The 24418-nt window shown below is 30.6% G+C and overlaps 1 protein-coding gene across 1 annotated transcript; it reads right to left on the minus strand.

Annotated features, from left to right (window-relative positions):
• Positions 1–1011: 1011 nt before the first annotated feature.
• On the minus strand, positions 1012–19209 carry LOC133193833 (protein white-like). The gene is made up of 20 exons (XM_061329763.1): positions 19143–19209; positions 14560–14727; positions 12876–12924; positions 12058–12247; positions 11645–11716; positions 10962–11060; positions 9784–9950; positions 7651–7722; positions 7266–7368; positions 6969–7067; positions 6801–6829; positions 6419–6524; positions 5047–5184; positions 4555–4647; positions 4265–4322; positions 3076–3153; positions 2570–2675; positions 2299–2399; positions 1751–1824; positions 1012–1435 (listed from the first exon to the last, which is right to left on the minus strand). The coding sequence occupies exons 1-20, from the start codon at positions 19189–19191 to the stop codon at positions 1331–1333; spliced, it is 1956 nt and encodes a 651-aa protein (XP_061185747.1). The 5' UTR covers positions 19192–19209; the 3' UTR covers positions 1012–1330.
• Positions 19210–24418: the final 5209 nt, after the last annotated feature.

Raw genomic sequence — 24418 nt, forward strand, 5'->3', positions numbered from 1 at the left:
CTACAACCTAAATGTTGTTTAAAAGCAAGCATGAGAATAGTTTCAGCCATATTAAGCTAATAATTGGTTGCTTTAAACATGGGCATAACAAAACAATTAGAAGCATAATTCTAATTTGAATACATATAATACAGCTGTCTGTGCACTAGTCAGAGACATTGCTGAAAAATAGTATAGAAATTTGAGTATTTTAAAATATGTACATATAGAGTGTGCATTGTTATGTTTCCTGTCATCTTTTACAACGACAGTAGGCTTAGCTAGCTCTAGTTCAATATGAACATATACATATAAATTTCATCTACAATAAGACAATTATATTCGATATTGCCTGACAATATTTAGTATGTATATTATCATCACTTTCACAACATTTATCTGCTTCTGTCTCCAATACTAGAAACAGAGCACCATGGTCGCCGTGGAGGATAAATTGTCAACAATGAAATTAACTCTTAGGCCTAATCACCTAAGGCATTGTTAAGGCAACATGCTGACATTTTTTAAATATATATGAGACGATTTCTGTTATTTCTTTTGAATTATAGTTATGTTTTATTCCATCCCTCAAACAAAACATTACTCATAAAAATATGTATATAATGTTTTATTTCAAATATAACTCTAAAATCTAACAGTTTAAAAAGCACATGGGCACAAAATTAACACTAATGGAGACTTGGCTTTGAAACATAAAAGATAACTATAAGGAACTCAGAGCCATTTATTTTACATATAAAAATGCATAACAATAACAGTTTGGGAAATAAATTAAACATGCAAAAACTAATTATTAATTTATGAATACAACTAGTACTCAATCTCTCTCTCTCTCTTGATCTTTCTCTCGCTTATACGTACAAACACACACATAATTTCATCAGGAAAGACGAAGGTTTATAAAACACATTAAGTCTGAGTATCAAAAAGAAATAAGAAAGACAATATAATTTCGGGTTGCCCCAATGAACTTTCAAATTTAAGCACCACTGTAGGTCAAGATTTTTGGTGCGATCATGATTGCGTTCGTTTATATATTTTACAATATGCATGACTACATTTAAAGCATACTCATAAAATCGCAAAGAAATGTCAGATCAAAGGCACGACAGTGTACTCCCACTTAAATAAGTATAGTTATTTGTTTTTCTTCATGTCTTAATGGATAGCGAGCATTCAAGATTATAAATCTGTCCAACAGATTTTGCAGCATCTACTAATCTCTGTCTCAAACCTAACGTTCAGACTTGGGTAAGGCCTCTGCAAGTAGTTTTGAAATAAAATGTCTACTACTTCCGATTTTCTAATTTTTTTCACTTTCACTGCACCTCTAACATTTGGACATCTTGGCTTTAATGAGGAGTATAAGAAAAGCCAGAATCCGGTACGTCAAGATTATGGTCGAAAGCATGACAAGGTCAAAGTAGAAATTGTTCTGAAAGGAAACAACAGAACAGATATCGCTGTAAAAGACTGGTACAGAGAGATGGTTATGGTTTAGAGTGCTGTATACCTAACTCAGAGTTGAGAAATAAGCAATTTAGGGCAGACTATTGAGAGACAAAATCATCGATTGGTCTCAATACCTGCAGATAAGAGTCATACATATATGCATGAACCAAATCAGTGTCAATTACAGCTGAATAGCACGCATGAAGGTATTCAAAACAGAAAATTTGCAATTAATTCGATAAACAGTATCTTTAAGCGAAACTAGGTTTTTGTTGACCGTTTTTCTTTTAATACTGACCTCGTCATAATTTAGACTGTGAATGATTTCTTTGCCTGTGTGAATACACACTGTAGAGTTAACATCGCCACAACCTGTGTAGAATATTCTTTGAATCAATTTACATGGAAATGATATTGATATATTCATGTACTATTTAATTACGTTATTATTGTTTAATTTTTTCCCCTGGGGATGTTCTTCTCATATTGATGTACTGTATACATGATTATTTTCTCCCCGTGTTATTTTTCGCCTTTCACATTTGCAAACGATTAAGCCCCCGTTTAAATACGCCTGGACACAGTTGTATTTAAGAGGTAAAGCTGTCTTCTTTTATTTCGTTGCGTATCAAATTCTCAACGAGTGCGAAAGGGGCGAAAATAAAACGGGGAGAATAATTCCCTGTATGCAGTATAATGTGTTAAACAAAGAGAAAAATGGTATGCAAATGGCTTTTAATAATAGTTGACATTAACAAAATTTAAATAAGTTTATTTTATTTTGAATAAAGCATTCACTTTATAGGACGTTTATTTTTAATGTTTGTTTATATAAATGCTACTAACTTATATGACTGACACCGTTCCACTGATTTGTAATCATCAATTCATTACTGTACAAGAACCATGAGGCATACTTGACCCAAAGGAAGTAGTCGGGCACCGACCTGAAAATAAATAAAAATCAAGCAATCCAAGTTTTAGTAACTACAATCATGAATGGGCATATAACATAAGGAAAGAATAAGAATTGTTTTTCTACTTTGTAGAGATTTTAGACTAATACTTTCTATGAAATCAAAAGATAAAAGAATTTAAATGTAATATTACAACCTACCCATTATTGAGAAAATACCCTCCAAACAAAAGAAAAGGGGTCATCAGGAGAGGTCCTAAGGACAGTGCAATTGTAACTGACGGTGAGGCGGCAGATATAGCATAGCCTAGAAAAGAAGACAAATTTAGGGAAAAGGGACCTAAGGGAGGTAACTGTTATACTGATTAGTAAAGAGAGATAACTCTGACACAGATAATACAGATGATACTGATAAACGGATAAGGGAAGAAAGATAAATGTATCACTGGTAAGTTATTTCCTTCATTAAATGTTCATCTTAAAAATGTCTTTTATTAAATTTTGCTCTTTATATTTATATAAGATTGAATTTCAAATCTAACTGAATCATTTAAAAAATATATATATTTTATGCATATTATTAGATAATTGTCACAACAACCATTCAATTTATTATGTAAAAGGTCGTTCTTTCTTCGCTTTCCTATTTTGAAGAAAATATATTTCAGATATTCATGAAAACAACGAAGATCCCCATTATAGCTTACCAAATGAAGACGAAGATGCAGAAGCTAACACAGAAATAATAGCAGCATTTACAAAGGCATTGAGATCATGTACGAGGCCTGAAAAGGTTAAAACAGAAGAAAATCAGTTTCAACATTTAAAATAATAGACATCTATGAAGGCATTAAACTATTTCCGATATATAATTAACGATGGAGGAAGAATAGGATTCAAAATCAGATAGAGGTACTATTGTTTTTTGTTTAAACAACAGCTCTTCTGTAACTATGCAAAATGCAAGATAGGAGCACCCCTTAATATTTGATTAATTATCTTATTTCAGTCATCTAAGTGCAAAGTTTACCGCAATCCCAAAATGATTCTACTGGAGAACATGAAATATATTTATAATATTTATATCAAACTTTAAATTATTATTACAATACACATGTTATAAATGCTACAAGTTATAAAGTAAGCATAATGTAATTATAAGCATCAAGTCTCAAGAAAGTGCATCATTTCATCGACTTTAATTATCTGCATATGGGATTGTAAAACTACTTATGCATGTTGTACGTTTTAATCATTCTCTACAAAGCTCTGGAATTGACAACTCTTGTTAACGTATTTACTTTCTTGTTCATGTGGAAAACTCAAGGTCGACCAAGAACTCTACTTCTTGAAAGATGATAAACGAAAGAATGATATAAATATAATGAATACATTTAACATCTAATGTTCTTTATTACATTCATTTTGAAATTATTATAAACTTTGCACTAAGAGGACTGATATAATAATAAAAAGCGAAGAAAAAAAATATGTTTTCTTTTGAATTGAGACAATTTACTGTTCTATTGCTTTGATTAAAAGGAAACAAAATTCATTTGATGTCTTTTCTATTATTGATTATATATTCTTAAAATTCGGGAAGCAAAATTCATATTACTGGAGAATCATTTTAATTTTTGGGGTCAAAGTTGTATTGGCAGATAATTTCGTTTGTTCCCCAATGCATGGAAAATTCAATAAAGTATTACTTTGCCAATACTTAAAAATAAGCAAACCTTGGTATATCCCACGAACAAAAAATATTCTACAGTATGCATGTACTATCTTTTTGATTTCTGAAAATTTTTGATCATATATTTAAATATAGTTTTGTTTTATAACTCTATTTTTGAATACGTTTGATTTATTACAAGGGTTCTTGGAAATATATCTCACCGCTCATCCAGTAAACAATGGCAATGACCATAGTTGAGTTAATGACAAGGAATGGAATCTATAAATAGATAGGAAAAGAAGATAAAATAAATTTCTTTGATGAAAAGCAAAGCTTTGCTGAATGTCGTTCAATGGATGAGAATAAGGCTGTGAATTTTTTGTACAGAACAGGAGCTAAAAGTTTACTATATGAAAGAAAAGACGAAAATTAATTTTTAAAAAAATCGAAAATTAATTTTTTTTAAAAAAATCGCATTATTCATTCGCCAATATAGATAAGTAAAACAAACCTCAACAGCCATTTTACTGAAGTAATACACATCCACTCTATAGAGGCCTGCACCGTGTTCTCTCAAAAAGACCGGTATTTCTTTTGGAAAAACCTACAATATGGTAAGATCTATCAATATAATGATGAAACACGAGAATCTCATTTTTTTTCGTAAACTTGTTTTCATGCACAATTTTTTTTAACATTTTGCATAAGATATTCAAGGATATTGCTGATCAACGTATACTATAATAAACATTTTCTGTTAAAAATCATATTAACTTCTAAATCTGAAGCATAGATCTTACAACCAACAATACTTTGTAAATAAGAAACCAATTCAAACAAGGTATTTTGATTGTATTAAACTACAGAAATATGCAGAAAATATTTTAGTGTACAGGTTTCAAATGTATGTCATTGGTGTGGAAATTAAAAATATACAGTTCAGGAGAAAAAAGGGTACTATTATAGAGGAATAAGTTGAAACTAATTATTTATAAATACTCACATTTAAGACAGGAAATAAATTGTTATATGTGAAACTGATGATGAGAAGAAAGATAACTCCGTTAATGTTCATGATGTCCTCTTGATTGTAATTATTGGAAGTTTTCAGGTAGACCAGACCCATAAATAGGGCAAAGATCTGTAAAGATAATATTATAACTGACCAACTGATGACCAGACCCATAAATAGGGCAAAGATCGGTAAAGATAATATTATAACTGACCAACTGATGACCAGACCCATAAATAGAGCAAAGATCGGTAAAGATAATATTATAACTGACCAACTGATGACCAGACCCATAAATAGGGCAAAAAAATCTGTAAAGATAATATTATAACTGACCAACTGATGACCAGACCCATAAATAGAGCAAAGATCGGTAAAGATAATATTATAACTGACCAACTGATGACCAGACCCATAAATAGGGCAAAAAAAATCTGTAAAGATAATATTATAAACTGACCAACTGATGACCAGACCCATAAATAGGGCAAAGATCTGTAAATGTAATTATAATCTTATAGCTTATAGCAGGTAGACCAGACCCACAAATAGGGCAAAGATCTGTAAAGGTAAATATTTTATAACTTATAAAAATAATATAATCTTATATCTGACCAAGTTTATAGATTTTATAGACTAGAGCCATAAATAGAGCAAAGATATGTGAAAGTAGATATAATCTTATAGCTTATTGCAGGTACAACAGACCCATAAATAGTGTAAAGATATCGAAAGGTAGGTAAAATCTTAAATCTGACAAAGGTTATAGATTCTATAGACTAGAGCATAAATAGAACAAAGATATGTAAATATAGATATAATCTTATAGCCGAAAGTTTTCAGGAAGACCAGATCGACCCATTAATAAAGTAAAGAGCTATAAAGGTATATATAATCTAATAGCTGAAGTTCTCAGGTAGATCATATCCATAAATAAAGAAATGAGCTATAAAGATACATATATTGTTATATCTGATTAAGTCAGAGATTCTCTAGACCATACCCAAAAGTAATACAAAGTACCGTAAAAGTAAATAGTACCTTATACTTGTAGTTTTACGGTAGACCAGACCCATAGATAAAGCAAAGAGCTCTAATGGTAAATAATATCTCAAAGCTGAAATTTCAGGTAAATTTGACTCATAATAGTGGGAAGACTATAAAGGTATCTTATCTTATAGCTGACCAAAGTGAAAGGTTACAGATACATGGATTTCAGTAAATATCCATAGTCAGTAAATATAAGAGCAGTCTTAATGTTCTTGACCTGCTGAATTTAAAAGACGATGGATATATAATAATTTAAAGAATCCCTTTACATCGTTACAATGTTTAAATTACAACTACTTATTTATATACTTACTATTGTTTGAATAAATTTAATTTTGACTAGCATGGGCTCTCGTATGTTTGTAATCCAACTTCTCCACATGACACATCTAAGTTGCTGAAAGTATGATGGCCCACTGCTGCAAAGAATTAAGTAATTATGTTTCAAAGTTTTACTAATATTCATACGCTAACTAGTATATAATGTGAATTTTCTAACATTGAAAGGAAGTATTTCTTTATCAGTAATACCATTTTGTGTTTTCATATCAAATCATATGATTTTGAATTTTTTTTTTATCTTTTAGAAAAGAAAAAAGTAAAAAAGATTTGATGACAATGTTTAATATTTTAAGAAAGTTCTTGAGAGCTACGGATTACTGCTGAAATGGCAGGTATGCTAATTTTAAAAATACCTTGATATGGAATGTATAGATTCTTCGAGCTGTAAAATAAGAAACACTTTTGAATTAACTAATTCTTGTATCAAAAATACAAAAAATATAAATATAAAAAAACTAATTGATATAATGTATACCAAAACATACGTTTATTTAATGCAAATATTCACAACTTCTCCTTACAAGTTTTTGTGACATTCTTCGCTCATATGGATCCATCTTGACATCAAAATGATCTATTCTTTTGGACGCCGAGCTGCTATCATAAAATTCACATAATTTCTGTAAAGCAAGTTAAGAAATTAAAACATTTTTGAATACCAAGAACGAATTTATTGCTCTTAAATTTGATCACTTAATAATTGAACATTTTGTCACACATTAAGCAAACGAGAATCTGTAAAGGCAAAACATGCAAAAGAATTACAAAATACATGTATACAAGTGTATTAACAAACCCTGACCATTTGTTTTTATTACCTCGACACGCCCTTTACATTCTGTTTCGTAGCCAGGAACTATGGCGAGAGTAAGTATAAAATGATTGGCTGGATTATAGTTCCCCGGGCATGGATGACCAACACTGTTTAAAATGGACATTAAAGTGGTATCATATTATTTTATTAGAAAGTATGAAATTTTTTTTTTTATTTTTTATAAATTTTTATATAAGTAAATTTTTAAAGAAGATAATGCAAGGGAATTTCATAAACGATCGAAATTGATCAATTAGGAGAGAGAGAGAGAGAGAGAGAGAGAGAGAGAGAGAGAGATTTTCTAAAAGTATATATCATTGCATATCGTGATGCAACAGACTTTGTCCGTATCGTCTCAATACAAATAAATAAATTTGATAAATTCTCACCTTTTGAAAAAGTCGATGGCGTGTGAAACTGGTCCGGAGAATGCTACCTTCCCTTCCGCCATTAGAATGATTCTGGCAAAAATGATATCAAACAAGGCATGAATTTTAGAAAGTAAAGAAATACAGTATGCTATCTTAAAAAACGACAAGGAAAATGAAAATTATATTTTAGAAACGATAATCCAAAAATTAAAAAAGAATACTAATAGCAAATTTTACATGACTTCGTTTATAGTTTAATACTTTTTAAGAGACAAATTCGGAATAAATTTCACAGTGATATTGAAGTACACTGTTTTACTAAAACATTAAACTGCATTTTAAGGACTTGTAATCAAGTTAAAAAGAATTACAGCGCTAAAATCCTGTCACATTTTAAAATACATGTATCTCTTAAGTTTTCAAATTTGTCAAGTAATTCAATACAAAAGTTTTCAAGGCCAATGTCTTGCAAACAGAATGGAATTTACGGGTTATGCTTTAGGATTTCAAAATAAATCGTTTTAATTCAATTAAATGTTAGATTCTTTGTTATCAAAGCATTGAAAGTGCTAAAAAAAAAAAAAGCTACAATAAACTATTGTTGAGTTTAATATTGGTACAATATTTAATTTCCACAATATTGAATATTAAATGTTTTTTATTGCAAGAAACTATTATATATTCGCATATTATTTCTTTAACATTATTTTAATTATTTGAAAACTCTCATCAACAAGAAATTTCGAGAGGGAGTCAAAACTAAATTAATTATAAAGGAAAATGTAGAACTAAATACTAACTTGGAAAAATCAAAACTTTATAATTTATGCGTTTTATCATTTCTGCATGGAGTTTTTATTTGGTAATTCTATGGGTACATGTTCACGCACATATATCAATAACTATAGAAAGAGTAAAAAAAGATCATGTGATTAAAAATAAAATGTTATAGATAAGATATTTTAATACTTAAACTGGCCTGGATTATTTAAGGTACTGTTTATTTAATTATTTAAGATTTCATTTACACAATAACTACGATGGAATAGAGGCACTACAGGACAAAGGAGAAATGCTTGGAATAATTAACTGTATTTAACATTAATTCGGTAATATGGTTATCTTACGTAATTTTTGCAGGTGTGTTCAGTTTTTGTTTAAGACGCAGTTTAATTTTTAAAAAAATATTGAACGCGACGTTTAATAAAACCGATCACAGGTGCATGAACTGGAAGTTATGTAATCAGTCTCTATCAAGTTTTATTTCTTTTTTTTTAGACTATTAAGCGTCCTTGATCTTTTTCAAGAATTTTAAATCACTATAGATATTTAAATTCCACGATTTTGATTGTTTTAAATTATGTCTTGAATCAGGTAGAATGATGGAGAAAGGAGATGGGTGAACATGACGAGCAATAAGCCTATAGTGTGACAAACATGAAGATGAAAAATTTAATTTCAATTATATCAAAATTTTCCTTGATATTTCGTCTAACATTAGAATATACTTTATGTAAAATCTCTATAATTTGCAAAAATCCCCCAAAGATTGAAATTATTCGCCTGTAAAATATTAGACACACACAAAAGCGGGAAAAAAGAGTCATTTCTCATACTACAATACTATTTTGCGATATGAGTGGGTCTTCGCTCCACCTATTTGAAAGTTAATCCTCAAAGTTTGTATAAAAAAAAACATTTTTTGGTTACCAAAAATGTGGAGCAATGACCCACTATACCTTAAAAATATACTTTTATGACATTACATACGCATCTTTTCGAGAAATACTTGAAGTCCGTTAAGTCAAGGGTCATATCACAAACATAATTTAAATGCCATTATTCATCAGGACTTGTGTAGTCTAGTGGTTAGCGTGCTAGTCTCGAAAGAAAATAATACTCAGGATTTTTATTGCTAGGGTTCGAACCCCACGAATACCACATTAATTTTTTTAATAAAAGAATAAATTTTGCCGAGAAAATTTTCTTCAGAAAAATTTTGTTCATCATAATTTCATAAATTTCAATAATGAGAACTTTACTCTAAATATTAAATTCACAAACTGAACATGATTTTTATATTTCTGAAGCTATAGGCTTTCTGCACGCTATGTTCGCCCATCTCCTTTTGTGATTAAAAAAAATACACACTCGTCAAACAATTCGAACACTTCTGAGGAGGGTTGGTGGACAGTACACATGATCGTGTGTCCCGTGTGAACCATGGTCTTCAGTGATTGTATAACGCTTTGGGCCATGAACGAGTCAAGACCGGAAGTGACCTCATCACAGAACATCAATGGAGGGTTTGTGAGCAACTGAAATTGTGTTTTAAATGTGCATAATAAGTTTCATAAAAAAGATGAAATAATTTTCATTTTCTCAATCTTTGATTTTCGTGTGAGGCAATTTCAATAATCTTCAGTTCTTACAAACTTCTTTTACATAGAGAAAGGTGTATTTATTTTAAGTCTATTCATGGATCCGTACTTTCTGACATCATAATGATCGTACAGTCTTTTTAAGAAAAACTAAATCTTTAGATACTGTTTGTTAATCAATTTAACATGGACTCATATTTTAAAGTCGTTTGTGCAATTTCTTGCGCTTTAATTCATTAATATCACCAAAATGAAAATTTAAATAAATATATTACAAAGAAAGACAGGTAAATCCAATCCTTGACTATTCATATTAGCTTTAAATGGAAATTTTTCAACGGATTCTTCGATGGATTTCTCTGTTACTTCCCGATCATGACAAGGAACACACGGCGGGTGTGACCGGTCCGCAGGGGATGCTCATCCTCCATGGCATCTTATCCCACCTTTGATGTTTTAGAGGTCCGTGTTTGCTCTGCTCCAAAATTTGTATTGTTTAATGGACTGTTGAGCATGAATACTGTTCATTATCTCCATTCATTTCATTCAATTCTAGAAGGAGTAAGCATCCCCTGTCATAAACACTGAGAACCCTATGATCAGGTATACGGAGCGATCCGTAGTCAAATTAAGAACTAACAAAGGTCTAATATTTGGTATAAAATATGTCAGTCAAAAAACGACCCAATGGTAGATTGTATTTGCTAACAAGGTTATTAAAATAACAATAGTATTTACAAAATGTTAATTTTAAATGAAGTTGTTGAAATTCCTGTTACATCAAAAAAAATGTCAGTAGCCTGCATTGGGTTAAAAGTTGTTGTACTAAGGTAGTAATAATCAAGAAATATGTGAAATGGATGGCAAAAATAAATATAACATCAATAAAAATCACATGCCCGGACAGACTTTATTAAAAAAGATAGTAAAATCTAATCTTTTTAGTACCTCGGAGGCAAAGGAAAGTCTTTTTAATTCTCCACCAGAAATTCCCTTCTTTTTTCCTGGGGTTCCAATTACAGTATCTGCACATTTTGCTAGCCCAAGCTAAAAAGGATAATTTATAGAATATATTAGAAACTCTAATCAAAACTTATATAGTCCTTAGATTAATTACTGATAGTCTACAGATAAATATTTGAATCGGTTGATCGAGCTGCGAGGCGGAATAAATTCTTCTTTAAGCTTGATCAAACCGAAAAGTCTATAGCCAATACAGTGACTGAATTGTTTTGCTGAAAGTAAAATGGTTACATTTAATGATTTTAGCATGCACTTATTCTTCTTTTGTCTGTGAGAATCTTCATCGACACGTACTCATGTCGTTGTTGATCGATTAGTGAAAGGGACAGCGCTGTAAATTTCAATTTATCATTTTTCCATAATCAACACCGGAAAGTTTTCAATTTTCTTTTGAAAAGGAGAAATAGCTAGCGTTTAAAGATTAGTAAAAGGTGGCATTTTACCTGCCATTTGACGTTTAAATGTTTGCTTATCGCCGTTTGAAATTGGGTGACACGCACAAGACGTCAACTAGCCTATGAAAAGGGGAGATTTAGTCCGAAAGAAAAAAAAACTATATAAAATAAGGGTTAAATTAATATTGTTCAATGCTTTCTTAAAATAAATACCTGTTGTATAACTTGCTCTACTCGCTGGAGTTTCTCTGCTTTTGGAGTTCTTCCGTCCATTTTTAAAATCGCCTGTAGGATTGATTATTTTTTTAAAAAGTTACTCACGCGATTCTTAAATTAATGAATATTTGCATATTGGGATTTTCTTGCAGTATCATTCATGTATTTTGCATAAACACTATTGAAGAAATCGCCTTCATTATCTAATAAACATCTTCATATATTGAAATACTGTAACAATGTTTTGTGTGCGAATTCATAAACATCCATCAAAAGGATTTTAATAAATATATTACCTAGAAATACTAACAGTGCTATTTCATATTATAGCTCCAAAAATTCCTTTTTGTACTGATACTCCATTTTAACACGATAATAAAAGCACACCTTAAATAAAGTTCTTCATTTACCCTGAAAATAAGATGTTCCCTAACAGTCATGGTGCCAATGAAAACGTCATCCTGCTGCACGTAGGCTGAGAGATTTGCCATTTTTTCTTTCTCCATTATTACACCGTTTACTTTTATATCTCCCTGAATGACAAGCGACCCTCTGTTTCTGAAGGTCAGCATATTCAGTAAGGTGGACTTGCCTGCTCCACTAAAAAAAGGATTAAAACCGTTATCATCTACGGAATTTATATTTACAGTCTTGGTAAAATATTTCACAGAATAAACCTATACCATCAAGTCAACTGAATCGTCACAGAAAGGTCTGGATGGCAGAGCTTTGCTATTCAATGACCTTTCAGTAGACTTTCAGTCACCTTTTAGTTAACTAAATGACTTACATGTATTTTCATTCTGTGTTTTACATCGTCGAAACTGAAACACTTTGACAAGTGTTTCATAATCCTTACTTAGTTTTATTAAGATAAAATTGAATCATTTTATGAAATATGAAAGTAATGAACAGTGATCAAGCTTAAGAGTTCACTGAAACAACATGAATTGGGAGATAAGAAAACAGATCTAAAAAATAATCAGATGTGAGATCAGGTGCCATGTTGGAGTAAGCATCGCATGTCGATCGCTATAACATGAAACATGGACTACTCTTATATGATAGCTTTATTAAGTAACATCTTGGCCACAAATATACCTTATTTCAAATAATGACCTGTTTTGTTTGTTTTATAAAGCTCTAATAACGTCATTTCTTGTTTGTTTTTTAATGATAAACGGCAAGATAGTACACTTATTCAATCTTATTCAAAAAAGTAAGTCACCTTGCTCCCATGACGGCTGTTAACCTTCCAGGTTTAATTACTCCACTAACTGAAATGAAGAGAAATTAATAAGTTTAAAAAACCATCTATCAGAGCGAATAAGAAAACGTTAATTTTATTTGGCAAGTCTGAAACAAATTTACCCGATATGAAGATCAGTATCAAGATTTTTTAATGTTAAAATAGAAATGACTCAAAAAGGTAACTTATTCAAAACTCATAGCAACTATACGTTATATAAACTTTTGCTGAGCAGATCTAGTTATTTTTAGCAATGACTAATTTAAGGAAGTTGCAGATTGATAAGAAAATTTGACAAAGGATACCATAGGTAATGCAATTAATTTTTCCTTCTTGACTTGGATAAGTTGCAAAGTTATTCATCAAAAAATATGAAAAACTGAGTTTCTTTCCAATACATCTTAAGGTGTCGTGACTTATGTCTTAAATATGCTTTCAATACTTTAAATATTTGTCTGTCTATGATATGTTTCAGATTCTCTTTAAAAATAGACAATAAAAATACGTCAAGGACATTTATGTCTCTGTTCTATACCTGTCTATCTGAGGCAAAGGGTAATGAACTACAAAAAATTTAGTTTTCAATGTTGACGAAAACGTGCTGCGTGCTCGTCTTTTATTGAGATTGAGGGAAATGAACTTGAATGATTAATATTTCAAAGAAAAAAAAATCTTTTGCTGCGTCACAGAACAATGAACTCAATGTTAAAGATTTAGTTATTTTTATCGCTGACTGTGGAAGTTGAAGATTGATTGGAAAATTTAACAAAGCATGTCATATGTAAGTAATTAATTTTCCTGATTTATGATTTTGAACAGGTATTAGTATATCAATGCTTTGTACCTTTTTGTAAAAGGAATGTTTATTTTGACATGCAAAAGTGCATGTTTAATCTAAAAATAGAAATACTCAATCATTTTGTTAAATGACTTAAATAAGCAGAAATAGACCACTGGAATCGTTTTTTGCAAAGTGTCTCTGTCAACCTTGGTTACGAAATAGGGGAATTTCACGTGGATAATTTGAATAGCAAGATGCATGGAATTGGGATATAGTACAAATCTCTTTATTCTATAATAATAATAATTAAAAAAAAAAACAAACAAAAAGCATAGACTTGATTTTAAATTGGTCAGTGTATACTCAGGGAACGTCACAAATGAAAACAAGTTGCCCGCGTGGCGCAGTGGTTAGAGCGTCTGCTCTAGAGTCGCGAAGTAAGGAGTTGATCCTTACATCGCGGGTTAGAATCCCACTGTGGGACGATGAGATCGGTCCTTCGGATGAGACCGTATAAACCGAGGTCCCGTGTCGCAGTAGGTGCTTGCACGAAAAAGATCCCTCACTGCTCAATTGCCGTAAGTGCCGAGTATAGGTCAAAATTTGTAGCTCTCCACCGGCAAGTGGTGGCGTCTCCATATGAGTGAAAAATTCTCGAGAGGGACGTTAAACAACATACAAACAAACAAACAAACAATTGAAAACATTGATCAGATTTACTTCATTTCTTTAAGAATTTGCACGTACAATACGCTGTGTGATACGAATACTAAATTTCACTTGTACATGTACTAAGCATTTTTCTGCTTGTTTTCTTTCAGCAATGGAGGTTAACAATGCTTATTTTTTTATTTTACATGCATTTTGAAAAAAAAGGTGTACCGTTGGTCAGAATTTGTTTGGGAGATTCATCTTCTTTATTCAAAAGGCAACAAAGCTTTCTTTTTGGGAGGGAAAATACACTGCAATCCTTCCAGGACAGTGTAACAGGATACACCTGGCTGCAGTAGTTCTCTTCATAGTCTTTCTGTGGAAAGCCAAGTTCAGGATCTAGAATAAAAAGAAGGCTTTGTAGCAACCGCTAATGATAAAACGCTGCTTAATGAAAGAAACATCATTTAGCGTTGCAATTCAACGCTTAATGCCATAAATGATTGCATAAATAGTTGACACAACCGCTAGTGCTAAATCGCCGCTTAATGATAGAATTATATCATTAAGGGTTGAGAATGTCAAATATTAATGGAATAATTTATAACATTAAGCGTTGAATTGCAAAGCTTAATGATATTTCTATCATTAAGCGGCGTTTTATCATTAGCGGTTGCTACAAGGCTTATTTTATCAAAGTCTTTCTGCAGATAGCCAGTTTTGGGATCTAGACATATAATCACAATCAACTAAGCCAAATTCAGGATCTGCAATCATAAAAGAACGGATATATATATTTTATTTTTCCCACTTTTGCAGCGAAATATGATAAGGACTGTTTCTATTTTAAGTATAATTTTGAATGTAAAAATCAAATATATGACATTATGTTTCTTTTATTAATTTTCTTTGAAGTTGTGTTGATACTGATTGATAAATATTTGTCAGAACAATATCAAAGTCATCGTGTTGTTCACCACATTTCTTTTTTTTTTTTTTTTTTTTGGTCTAGTGTGACATTTAAAAGAATTGATTTAAAAAAAGCGACAAATAACATTTACGAACTTAATTCTCATGAAAAGGGGTTAATTATGCCTTTCAGTCAACTGTTAAAAACGTAAGATAAAATGAAAATAAAGACCTTTCCCGTAGTCACACAATGCAGTGAGTTTTGTCATTGTACAAAATAGTTATAGGTTATTCAAGATGAGCTGTAATTTTAATATCTTATGCCAAACACCTTTAAAAAAAATCCTCATATCTTGTTTTATAAAGAAATCAAGCCACTGTAAATATGCTTAGGTTACAAAAAATATTGAATAAACATTTTCAAGTAGAAAGACTACATGCTTTTCCATTTTGCTGCAGTTTTTTTTTTAACTCAAAAGTAAAAATAACATTTTACTTATTGATAAGCGTAGACAAATCTTTTAAATCTCTACATAGGGATTGAACATGTTGTTAAAATAAATTTTGTTTAAATGCTAACAAAAAGAAAACATTTATTTATAATAATAAAACATAATAGGCGATACAAATGTCAGACATAGTATAAGCTTTTTACATGCGCCAACCATCATGCAAAAACTTCGAAATACTTTAGGCGCAATTAGACGTCATTCAAACAACTGTGACTTTATTGCATTCAATTGTGACTGTGACGTGGCTGAAACAAAGCTAGCGCTGCGTGAAAACGTATGCGCAGATCAAGTAGATTGGGCCTCGTTTTAAAAGTAAATATGCTGCTGGAAATATTTTTTCTGGATACATAATTCGCATTGCTATAAAATGTTTTATTTTTTAATAAGGAGTTATAAGAGAAAAACGATTGAGAATTATAAAATATATATGAAAACATTCAAACAATAGCTCTGAGTTTTTTTTATCCATCTCAAGGAAAGGGCACGAGGAAAATAAAAAATCAACGTTATCTTGTTATATCACATTTGACTGTCCTTTGCGTATTTATAAGCATTATATCATAAATATTTTTTCCAATACAGTAAGATATGATATTACATTATAAAATGATAAGATAGGATTTGGAATTTCTACAAAAAAAGGCTTATTTTGTTAAAAAAAAACAGGTGAGTTAAAAAAAGTCAAAGTTTTTATTTGACAAAATTTATTTTTTCTACGTCTCCAGACAGGTAAATCGAAAAAGTTGAGGGGAACTAAATTTAAATAAATGGTTCGTCTGAGACTTTAAGGGATTGCTTATGCTAACATGTATCTAAACTATGACCAAATTTTGTAAATAATAGATCATACGTTCTATATAAAACATGGACATATTTTGAATTAACCATTTACACTACATGTATTTTTTTTTTTCGGCAGTGTATAATTAAAATGATGGAAACTAAATACCTAGATTAGAACCTAACATATCTCCTGCACCAGTGTATTTGGATATTTGTCACACTACAAATACTTTTATACATGTAGTGAAAGCAACATAGTCTTACTCATTTGTTTCCTGTCCTTGAGGTGAAATAACTGAACAAACCAATCATGTTCACCTGAGTGAATTCTGGTGTAATTAAATCAATCATACTCAATTACAATATCTGGTCATGATGTAAATCTCAAAATGATGTCATCGTTGTTGTTTGAAATTCAAAGTATGCATTGTGATGTTTTTACTGAGCTAAGATTATGTAGATAAACACCTCTTTCATTTATTTATATGTGTGGATGATCAAATCTACTTTTGTAAACAGCAATTAATGCATGTTTATGATGGAAAGTGCGCGCTTAATTTGCAACAAGAAGAAACGACAATTAATTAATGTCAGACAAACCTGATGGAGATCAATGCGTTCGTTGCCAATTCTACATATACATGTACTTAAAAAAAACGCAATTCAGTTTTTGGCGTTTTTTCTGTAACTACAGCGCAAAATTAAGAACACTAGTATGCACTTATATTGCAACGTTGTTAAGACGGAATAATGACCTGAAGTAATCATGGAAGGCAGATATCTAAAAGAGTGAGAATATGATGATATTAATAGTTTAATTTTCACTTCTATGCAAGTGAAACTACTTTGAAGTTAAATTGTAAACATATTTTTAAAATATATATTTTGCAAATTTTTGTCCGATATTTAAAAGTCATGCACAATAAAAAAGTATGAAATTATGTCGTTAAATTAATATCTATTTAATAAAGTATCAACATAAAAAAATTGATGTAGAAATTCTTTTTCCTGCTTTGTCTAGTCTATTTCATTACTTTCGGTAGCCTTCCTGACTGAAAAAGCTCTTCCCCTTTTGTCTAATTATTAACAGGGGTAGTACCCCTCCAATCCCCATCTTCATTATTTCAAGGAAATCAGAATTACCCTTCAGAATGTTTGCTTGTTTTTCCTTTTTAAATGAGGCCATGCTTTAAAAGGAATAAATTGAATTCTTTTCGTTCAGTTTTGCAGTAAAAAATAAAGACTCTCAGTATTTCTTTTTTAGGATATTTGATCAAGATCTGCAATCAAAAAAAGTAAAGATTATGTATTTTCTCTTTTAACCTCTTTAGTTTATTGATTAACATTTAAGTTCTCAGTGTTATAAAGTTAATTGAATTAATTGAAACTGATGTTTCTTTTGTGCAACCATTTAGTCCTATCATGACTGTGTAGCTTGCGGCACTTCCGATGTGCATTTACACGACAGACTGAGACTAAAGACGCCTCATGTATGCAGGGGGAAGCTTATTACCTTATAACCAGACGAAGAAATAATATCACATACAAAGACATGTTTATTGTATTTCATTACACATTTGAATGTTTACATATCGATTGATTTATAGTCTTTTCATAATGTTTTATGATAAATTCTGAAACAATTATAAACTTATTCTATTAAGGAGATTAACGAAAATTAATCTTTGTCTTTCACTTGATCACACATCTAAATTTTTTTAATAAAATGTCAGCATTGCATTATTTTTCCAGTTCTGTCATGTTTATTCTGTGTTAAGGGTTATTTGATACAGTAACGTTCTGTGGACCTTTTCACAAAAAACTTAGAACTACGATTAAAATTTGAAGGCTCTGTATTTTTTTGTTTGATGAAAATATTATTTTTTTCTAAAGAATAATTCACAATATGTTCTATTGTGATAGAAATATAAAATATTTTGAGACCTTTTACAAACTTAGACACTTTTTGGAGAACTGAAAATTTTTTGTCTTAGTCGTAAGATATTTTGTGAAAAGGTCCACTGATATGTTTTCTTAATTACATGTACTTGTCATACTGACGAGCCACTTATTCAAGATAATTATTTCTTGATGAGCATTTACTCATTTTTTGAGTTTCTATTTTTGAAAAAAATCTGTATAAATTTAGAATCTTTCTTATACTTTTTTCTATTTTTTTATCACTGTAATACTTTTCAGTACTTCTTAATGTATATTCTGCATCCTCTATCACATAGCTAGTGTATGCAAAAATATAAGAATTCAGAATTTACTATTATAGATACATACAAGAAAAAAGAAGTAATTTCCTTTCATTTCAAAAAATTACAAGCTGTTTATATTCGTTTTAAAGAAATTCAATTTAACAATATACATCAAACAGACCTCAGCAAAATATAGAAATAAAAATAAAAATTTAAAATTCCTGCATTTTCATTTTGTTTCTTCTTTATTTTTTCAAAATAGGAATTTTATGAAATTAAATAGAAGATATGTCATGCATTAGATTACTTTTTTTTCTTACATTACAATTTCTCTCCTTTAGACCCAGATAGGTATTTATCATTGATATTCTAACATAAAAAAATAGCAAGATTAAAAAAATCCTACCTATATTAGTGTAATATACTGGCTTTTCAGAATCCATTTGCGATGACATTGTATGGATCCAAGAGTCAAAATTGCGAGTTTGGGTGTTCTCAATGTATATGACTAAATAAAATTAAGAGAAGGTTATGAAAATTTTCCAATTTATATCTCCTTTGAAGGAATCACCTGTTCAAGAATATCAGAAAGCCTTTACGCAGAGGTAATGATGCGTGAAAGAATAGGAAGTGGAATAATTTATGGAGATAAACTGATGCAGAATAAGAAATTGTTTTTATATAATACATAGTTAATCTAATTTAAAAAAATTATCAAGCATGTTTGAAATACTAAGAGCTTTACTGGCCTAACCATTCCCCTGTCTACAAAATAAAGTATGATTTCATCACACTTTAGAAGAAAAAAAATATTTAGATAAGAAAAAAATTTCAAAATCTGTTTTTCTTAATGAGTTTTCAAAGATTTTCTCAAAACAGCAAACTTCAGATGTGAAAAAACAACGGCATGGTGGACACAAAACTGGAACTTGATAATAAAAGCGATTTATAGATACAACAAATAAAGCTTTTATGATTCAAATTTAATAATGATTTAGTTATTCCTATCATGATAGATCAGTAAGTGTTAATGAAATATACGTGAAAAATTCCATTGATTTGCATTAGCATATATTTAAAATCGGTTCGCAATCTCAAATAAAATTCAGGAATCAGACTATCAGAAAAGATCTTTAATGTTTTTAGGCCTTATTCCTTTGACATCCAAAGGAAGTTCAATATTTGAAAACATGATGAAATCCCCATTTGTTTTACCTTTTCTTGTGTACATCCTAACAGAAATCCCATTCACAAATTTAAAAATATGGTGAACACTGTATATTATTGTTTTATACGGAAATTACTAATCACATTGTTTAAGAAAACTTTAAGGGAAACTTAACTTCTGAAAACAAATACATAAAATGTTTCCTTTTTTTCTCTAATTTTTAACCTTCAAACTTTAACTTATACATGATTTGATAAATGATGACCATTCATTTTAAGCAAAAGCAATGTCCTTTAGACAGGTCAATCATCTTTATGAATAATTTTTGGATGTCAATTTTAAAGTTATTAATTTAGTGCATAAGTATGAACAGTTTTCAGACCTTAAGATAGTATCTAAAAGCGTCATTTAGATATATTCTCAAGTCATAAAAGGAGTTATAAAGAGAAATATAATTTTATGAAAATTATCACAAAATGTTGTTTAATGATCAAAACTGAATATATGTTCTTGACACTTTAGAGATAAAAATATTCCGTAACATTTACAAAATATTGCCGCAGCAGCAATTATCAAATAGTTTTATACTCGCACTTTTCTTTTTTTCTAAGTTAATTCTTAATTTTCGTGTTTAATTCAAACAAAATGCCATTTTTAGACCCACTCGGCCAAAAATATTTCATATACACGGCGTATGACAGAATTTGATAGCATGATATAATAAAGTGCTCAAAAAGCCTGGTATAAAATTCAGCTAAACAATGTGGTTTGCAGATTATTTGATATGAATCTGGGAAAAAAACCCACTCAGAACATGATTGTGGCTATGATTAAATACCATATCTGTGACACGTTTGGTAAATGTAGGATTATTCAAAATTCAGAATACAAATTGTTTCTATTAATGCAGCATGAAATATGAAGACAACGCACAGTAATCAAATTCAAAAGCCTATGAAAACAATACATATTTGGAGAAGAGCAAACATGGACCTCTGAAAAATTTCGAACTTACGGGTGGAAGTAAATTCAAAATTTAGAACATGACAACCTAGGATTAGGTGCCATGGAGGAGTACGCATTCCCTGTCAACCGGTCACACCCACCGTGTGCTCCCTGTCATGATCAAGTAAAATAAAAAAAAAATCCGTAGACAATTCCATTAGATCATAATGGTCTAACAATTTGTATGAAAAACGTCAGTCAACATTCAACTAAATGATTGTTTGTATTTTTTCACAAGGTCATTGTAACGGCCATAGAATTTGCGAAATGTATACTTTAAACGAGACTGTTGACCGAGCATCTAAAGAAATGTGTCTCTCCCTTAGCGATATATTTAATGATAGGCTTTTTTTGTGAGACTTATGTTACTTTGGGCATTGACCTGCCATGACAGTGTTAGCCTAGTCATTCGTGTAATAAATATACGAAGCAAATGTTCTCTTCCGTGAAGACTTGATTGTTTCACTGAATAATATTCAACGTCCCATTCAAGAATTTTTCACTCAGATAGAGTTGTCACCTGCTTTAGGCGAGATGCCACAAATTTTGACCTAAGTATAGGGTTCTTTATCAGGCCATCCACTATGATGACACGGAATATCGATTTTTATAATTGAATTGAAAGACCATTACTTCAATGTGGGTCATGGAAAAATCACCATCTAGGTTAAATGTCATAGACTTGACATGGTGATGGAAACGCGAATCTTACCTGGATCTCTCGATCGCATGTGCCCAACCACTAGACTACTGGAATACTTGACATACGAAGATTTATTCAGAAAAGTAAAAGTGCTGCAAAACTTCAGTGCAGAAAAAAGGATTTCATTAGAAAGAAATATCAAATTGCACATATATATTGTCGGATATTTAGATAGCACAAATTTACAACATTGCATTTTCTAAAATTGAAAATAAGTTCAATTCACCCACCGAAAAAATGAATAAGGTGTTCGACCTTTAAAATGCAATGAGGGACTGGGTTCTTTTGATAATGAATGTGTGAAATGAAATCCAAGTTAATTAACCCATCCCTATGTTTAAACAAAGTCAAAAAAGAATTTTGATAACAGTATGATATACATGTCTTTTCTCTTAAGTAAAAACTATAAAATGGATAGCTAAACAAATTTTATGCCAATAAATAAACCTCAATTTGTACAGGTTTGTCAGGATTCAGTATTAGGGACAAAAAGGTCAGATTCATTTAGCATGAAGAGGATCAAAGAGGGAGTAACGCTGTGGTAAATCTTCTGTACTGAAGCACTGACGGTGATTTATTGTCAGTCTTGGGAACTTGTTTACATGTATCGATAACTAAGATTTACGTTTTGATTTTATTGCAAAAAGATGTTTTTGTGAAAAAAAAAACCCACAGTGCCTTTGGTTACATGTAATGTCAATGTAGGATGGGCTTCAATACTATCTTTTCGAAGTCAAATTACCAGATATGCCTCCCGATTATGGCGAATAAAGATGGATGTATGGTTATTTTGACATTCAAACAAGTAATGCAAACATTAACTTATATCTACACAAATGTTTGAAAACTCAATGGATGAAAATTGCAAACCTCAATTGAAGAAAATGCAAATTTATATCGTATAATACATGCTACCATTTTATTAAACGAAGACTAGGTGTTAAGGTTTGTCGATTAATCAAAGTGTAACATTTAAGATACACGTTTCAAGAAGTTTTGGATTGATTGTTCACTTTTACAACTAGCTTGAATGTTACAAATCAATTATATTTGCTTTATTTTCTTTGATGATTATCAGGTTATTTATAAGTTAATAAAGCATTGAAAACCAGTGATATTTGTGAGGTATATTTGTATTGTTCATATTGATTACTTAAGACATTACTGCATATTTGCTGATATATTATAGTTTTTCTCAATTTAGGTTTTTAGAGAAATTATGCGTTAATATGCACAAAATCATATTTTTTTCATTTTCAAGTTAAACAAACGTTTCATCTTGATAATTTTTGACTCCAGAAACAAATATATTCTATATCTGTGAAAAAATGAGTGTGTATATGGCAAATTCATAATTAAATCTGGAGTTGAAGAGGCGTTTTTTTAAAGATATATAGAACGCAAACAAACATTTGATGTATGGATTGATATATATTTTTTGACTGATTTTAAGTACAAATGACATTAATAATTCCCTAAAATTAGCAAGTTTTCTTTGGTGCTTAGATATGCGACTTTGTATCGCTTTCTATGTAATTCTATACAAAATTTTGAACATATTTTTAAAATTGTGACAAAATTCTCGCACTTTTACCGGCAAACATTTTGCAGGTTATTCATTAAAATATTAATCTATGAGAAATATTGTTGATTGATTGTTAATATTGTTGAAAATAGTTTGTTTGTGTTATTTATCCATAATGTGGAGTAGACAAGAACTCGAACATAAATGATCCATTAACTATCAGATCAACAATCAGTATCACCCTTCGAGTGTTGGTGTCCATATTACAAAATGCCAATGGCGTTCTTCAGTTTATTTATCTCTGGATTTATTTATCTGTTTAATTAGTGCTCTGAATCCAGAGATTTACAGAAAGTTTGTAAGGAGAATCAGAACTATAAAGATTTAGACACAAAATAAACAGCCTTCATGAATAAACAGGTTAACAATTTGTCGCAAAATCATAAAACCGGGAGCACATTTAAGTCAGTTCTGAAAGCGCGAAGGTGTTGCTGACATGAAAAAATATTGTCATTTCCATATAGGCACGGCTTTATTTCTAACAGAAACTGTGGGACATTTGTGAAATATTTGGTAAGTTTGCAAAACTATACAATAAATAGGAATAATTGTATTAGGAACTTTATAAAATATCAAGAAAATTGCCTTTCCCTAAAAAGAATACTTTGAACTATTTATTCAGTCTGAAGATTTTGTAGACTTCCTGCTGTATAAATGGAGACAGTTGATACTTCTTATCATACAAAGGTCATTGCTGCATTGACTTTATAAAATAAGGACAGAGTGAACAGTAATCAAGCTCAAAAGTCCATTGAGGCAATAGAGATCTGGAACAGAGCAAAAGACGGTCCTCTGAAAGCATCAATGAAAAGATCAAGTGCCATGGAGGAGTAAGCATCCCCTGTCGACATGTCACATCCGCCGGGTGCTCTTTGTCATGATCGGGCAAACGGAAAAATCCGCAGACAATTCAGTGTGTAATTAATGGCCTACAATTAGTATGAAAAACGTCAGTAAGCATTCGACTTAATGTTAGATTGCTTTTGCTGACAAGTTCATTGTATCGACCATAGAACTTGCAAAATGTTGCTTTCAAACGAGACTGTTGATATTCTTGTTTCCACAATATGTTTATCAATAGCTTGCCTCGCTTATGAAATTGTTCGTACGTGGGACATGCTCTTGGATATCGAATCAAATGGGAGACATAAACTCCATATGCAGATGATAAGGGTATATTGCTTAATAAAGGAAAGTTGACGATCTTGTTTATCATAAAGT

Source organism: Saccostrea echinata, unplaced genomic scaffold (assembly GCF_033153115.1).
Source record: "Saccostrea echinata isolate AGI-Se365-2 ecotype Australia unplaced genomic scaffold, CSIRO_AGI_Sech_v1 ptg000028l, whole genome shotgun sequence".
Classification (NCBI taxonomy): Eukaryota; Metazoa; Mollusca; class Bivalvia; order Ostreida; family Ostreidae; genus Saccostrea; species Saccostrea echinata.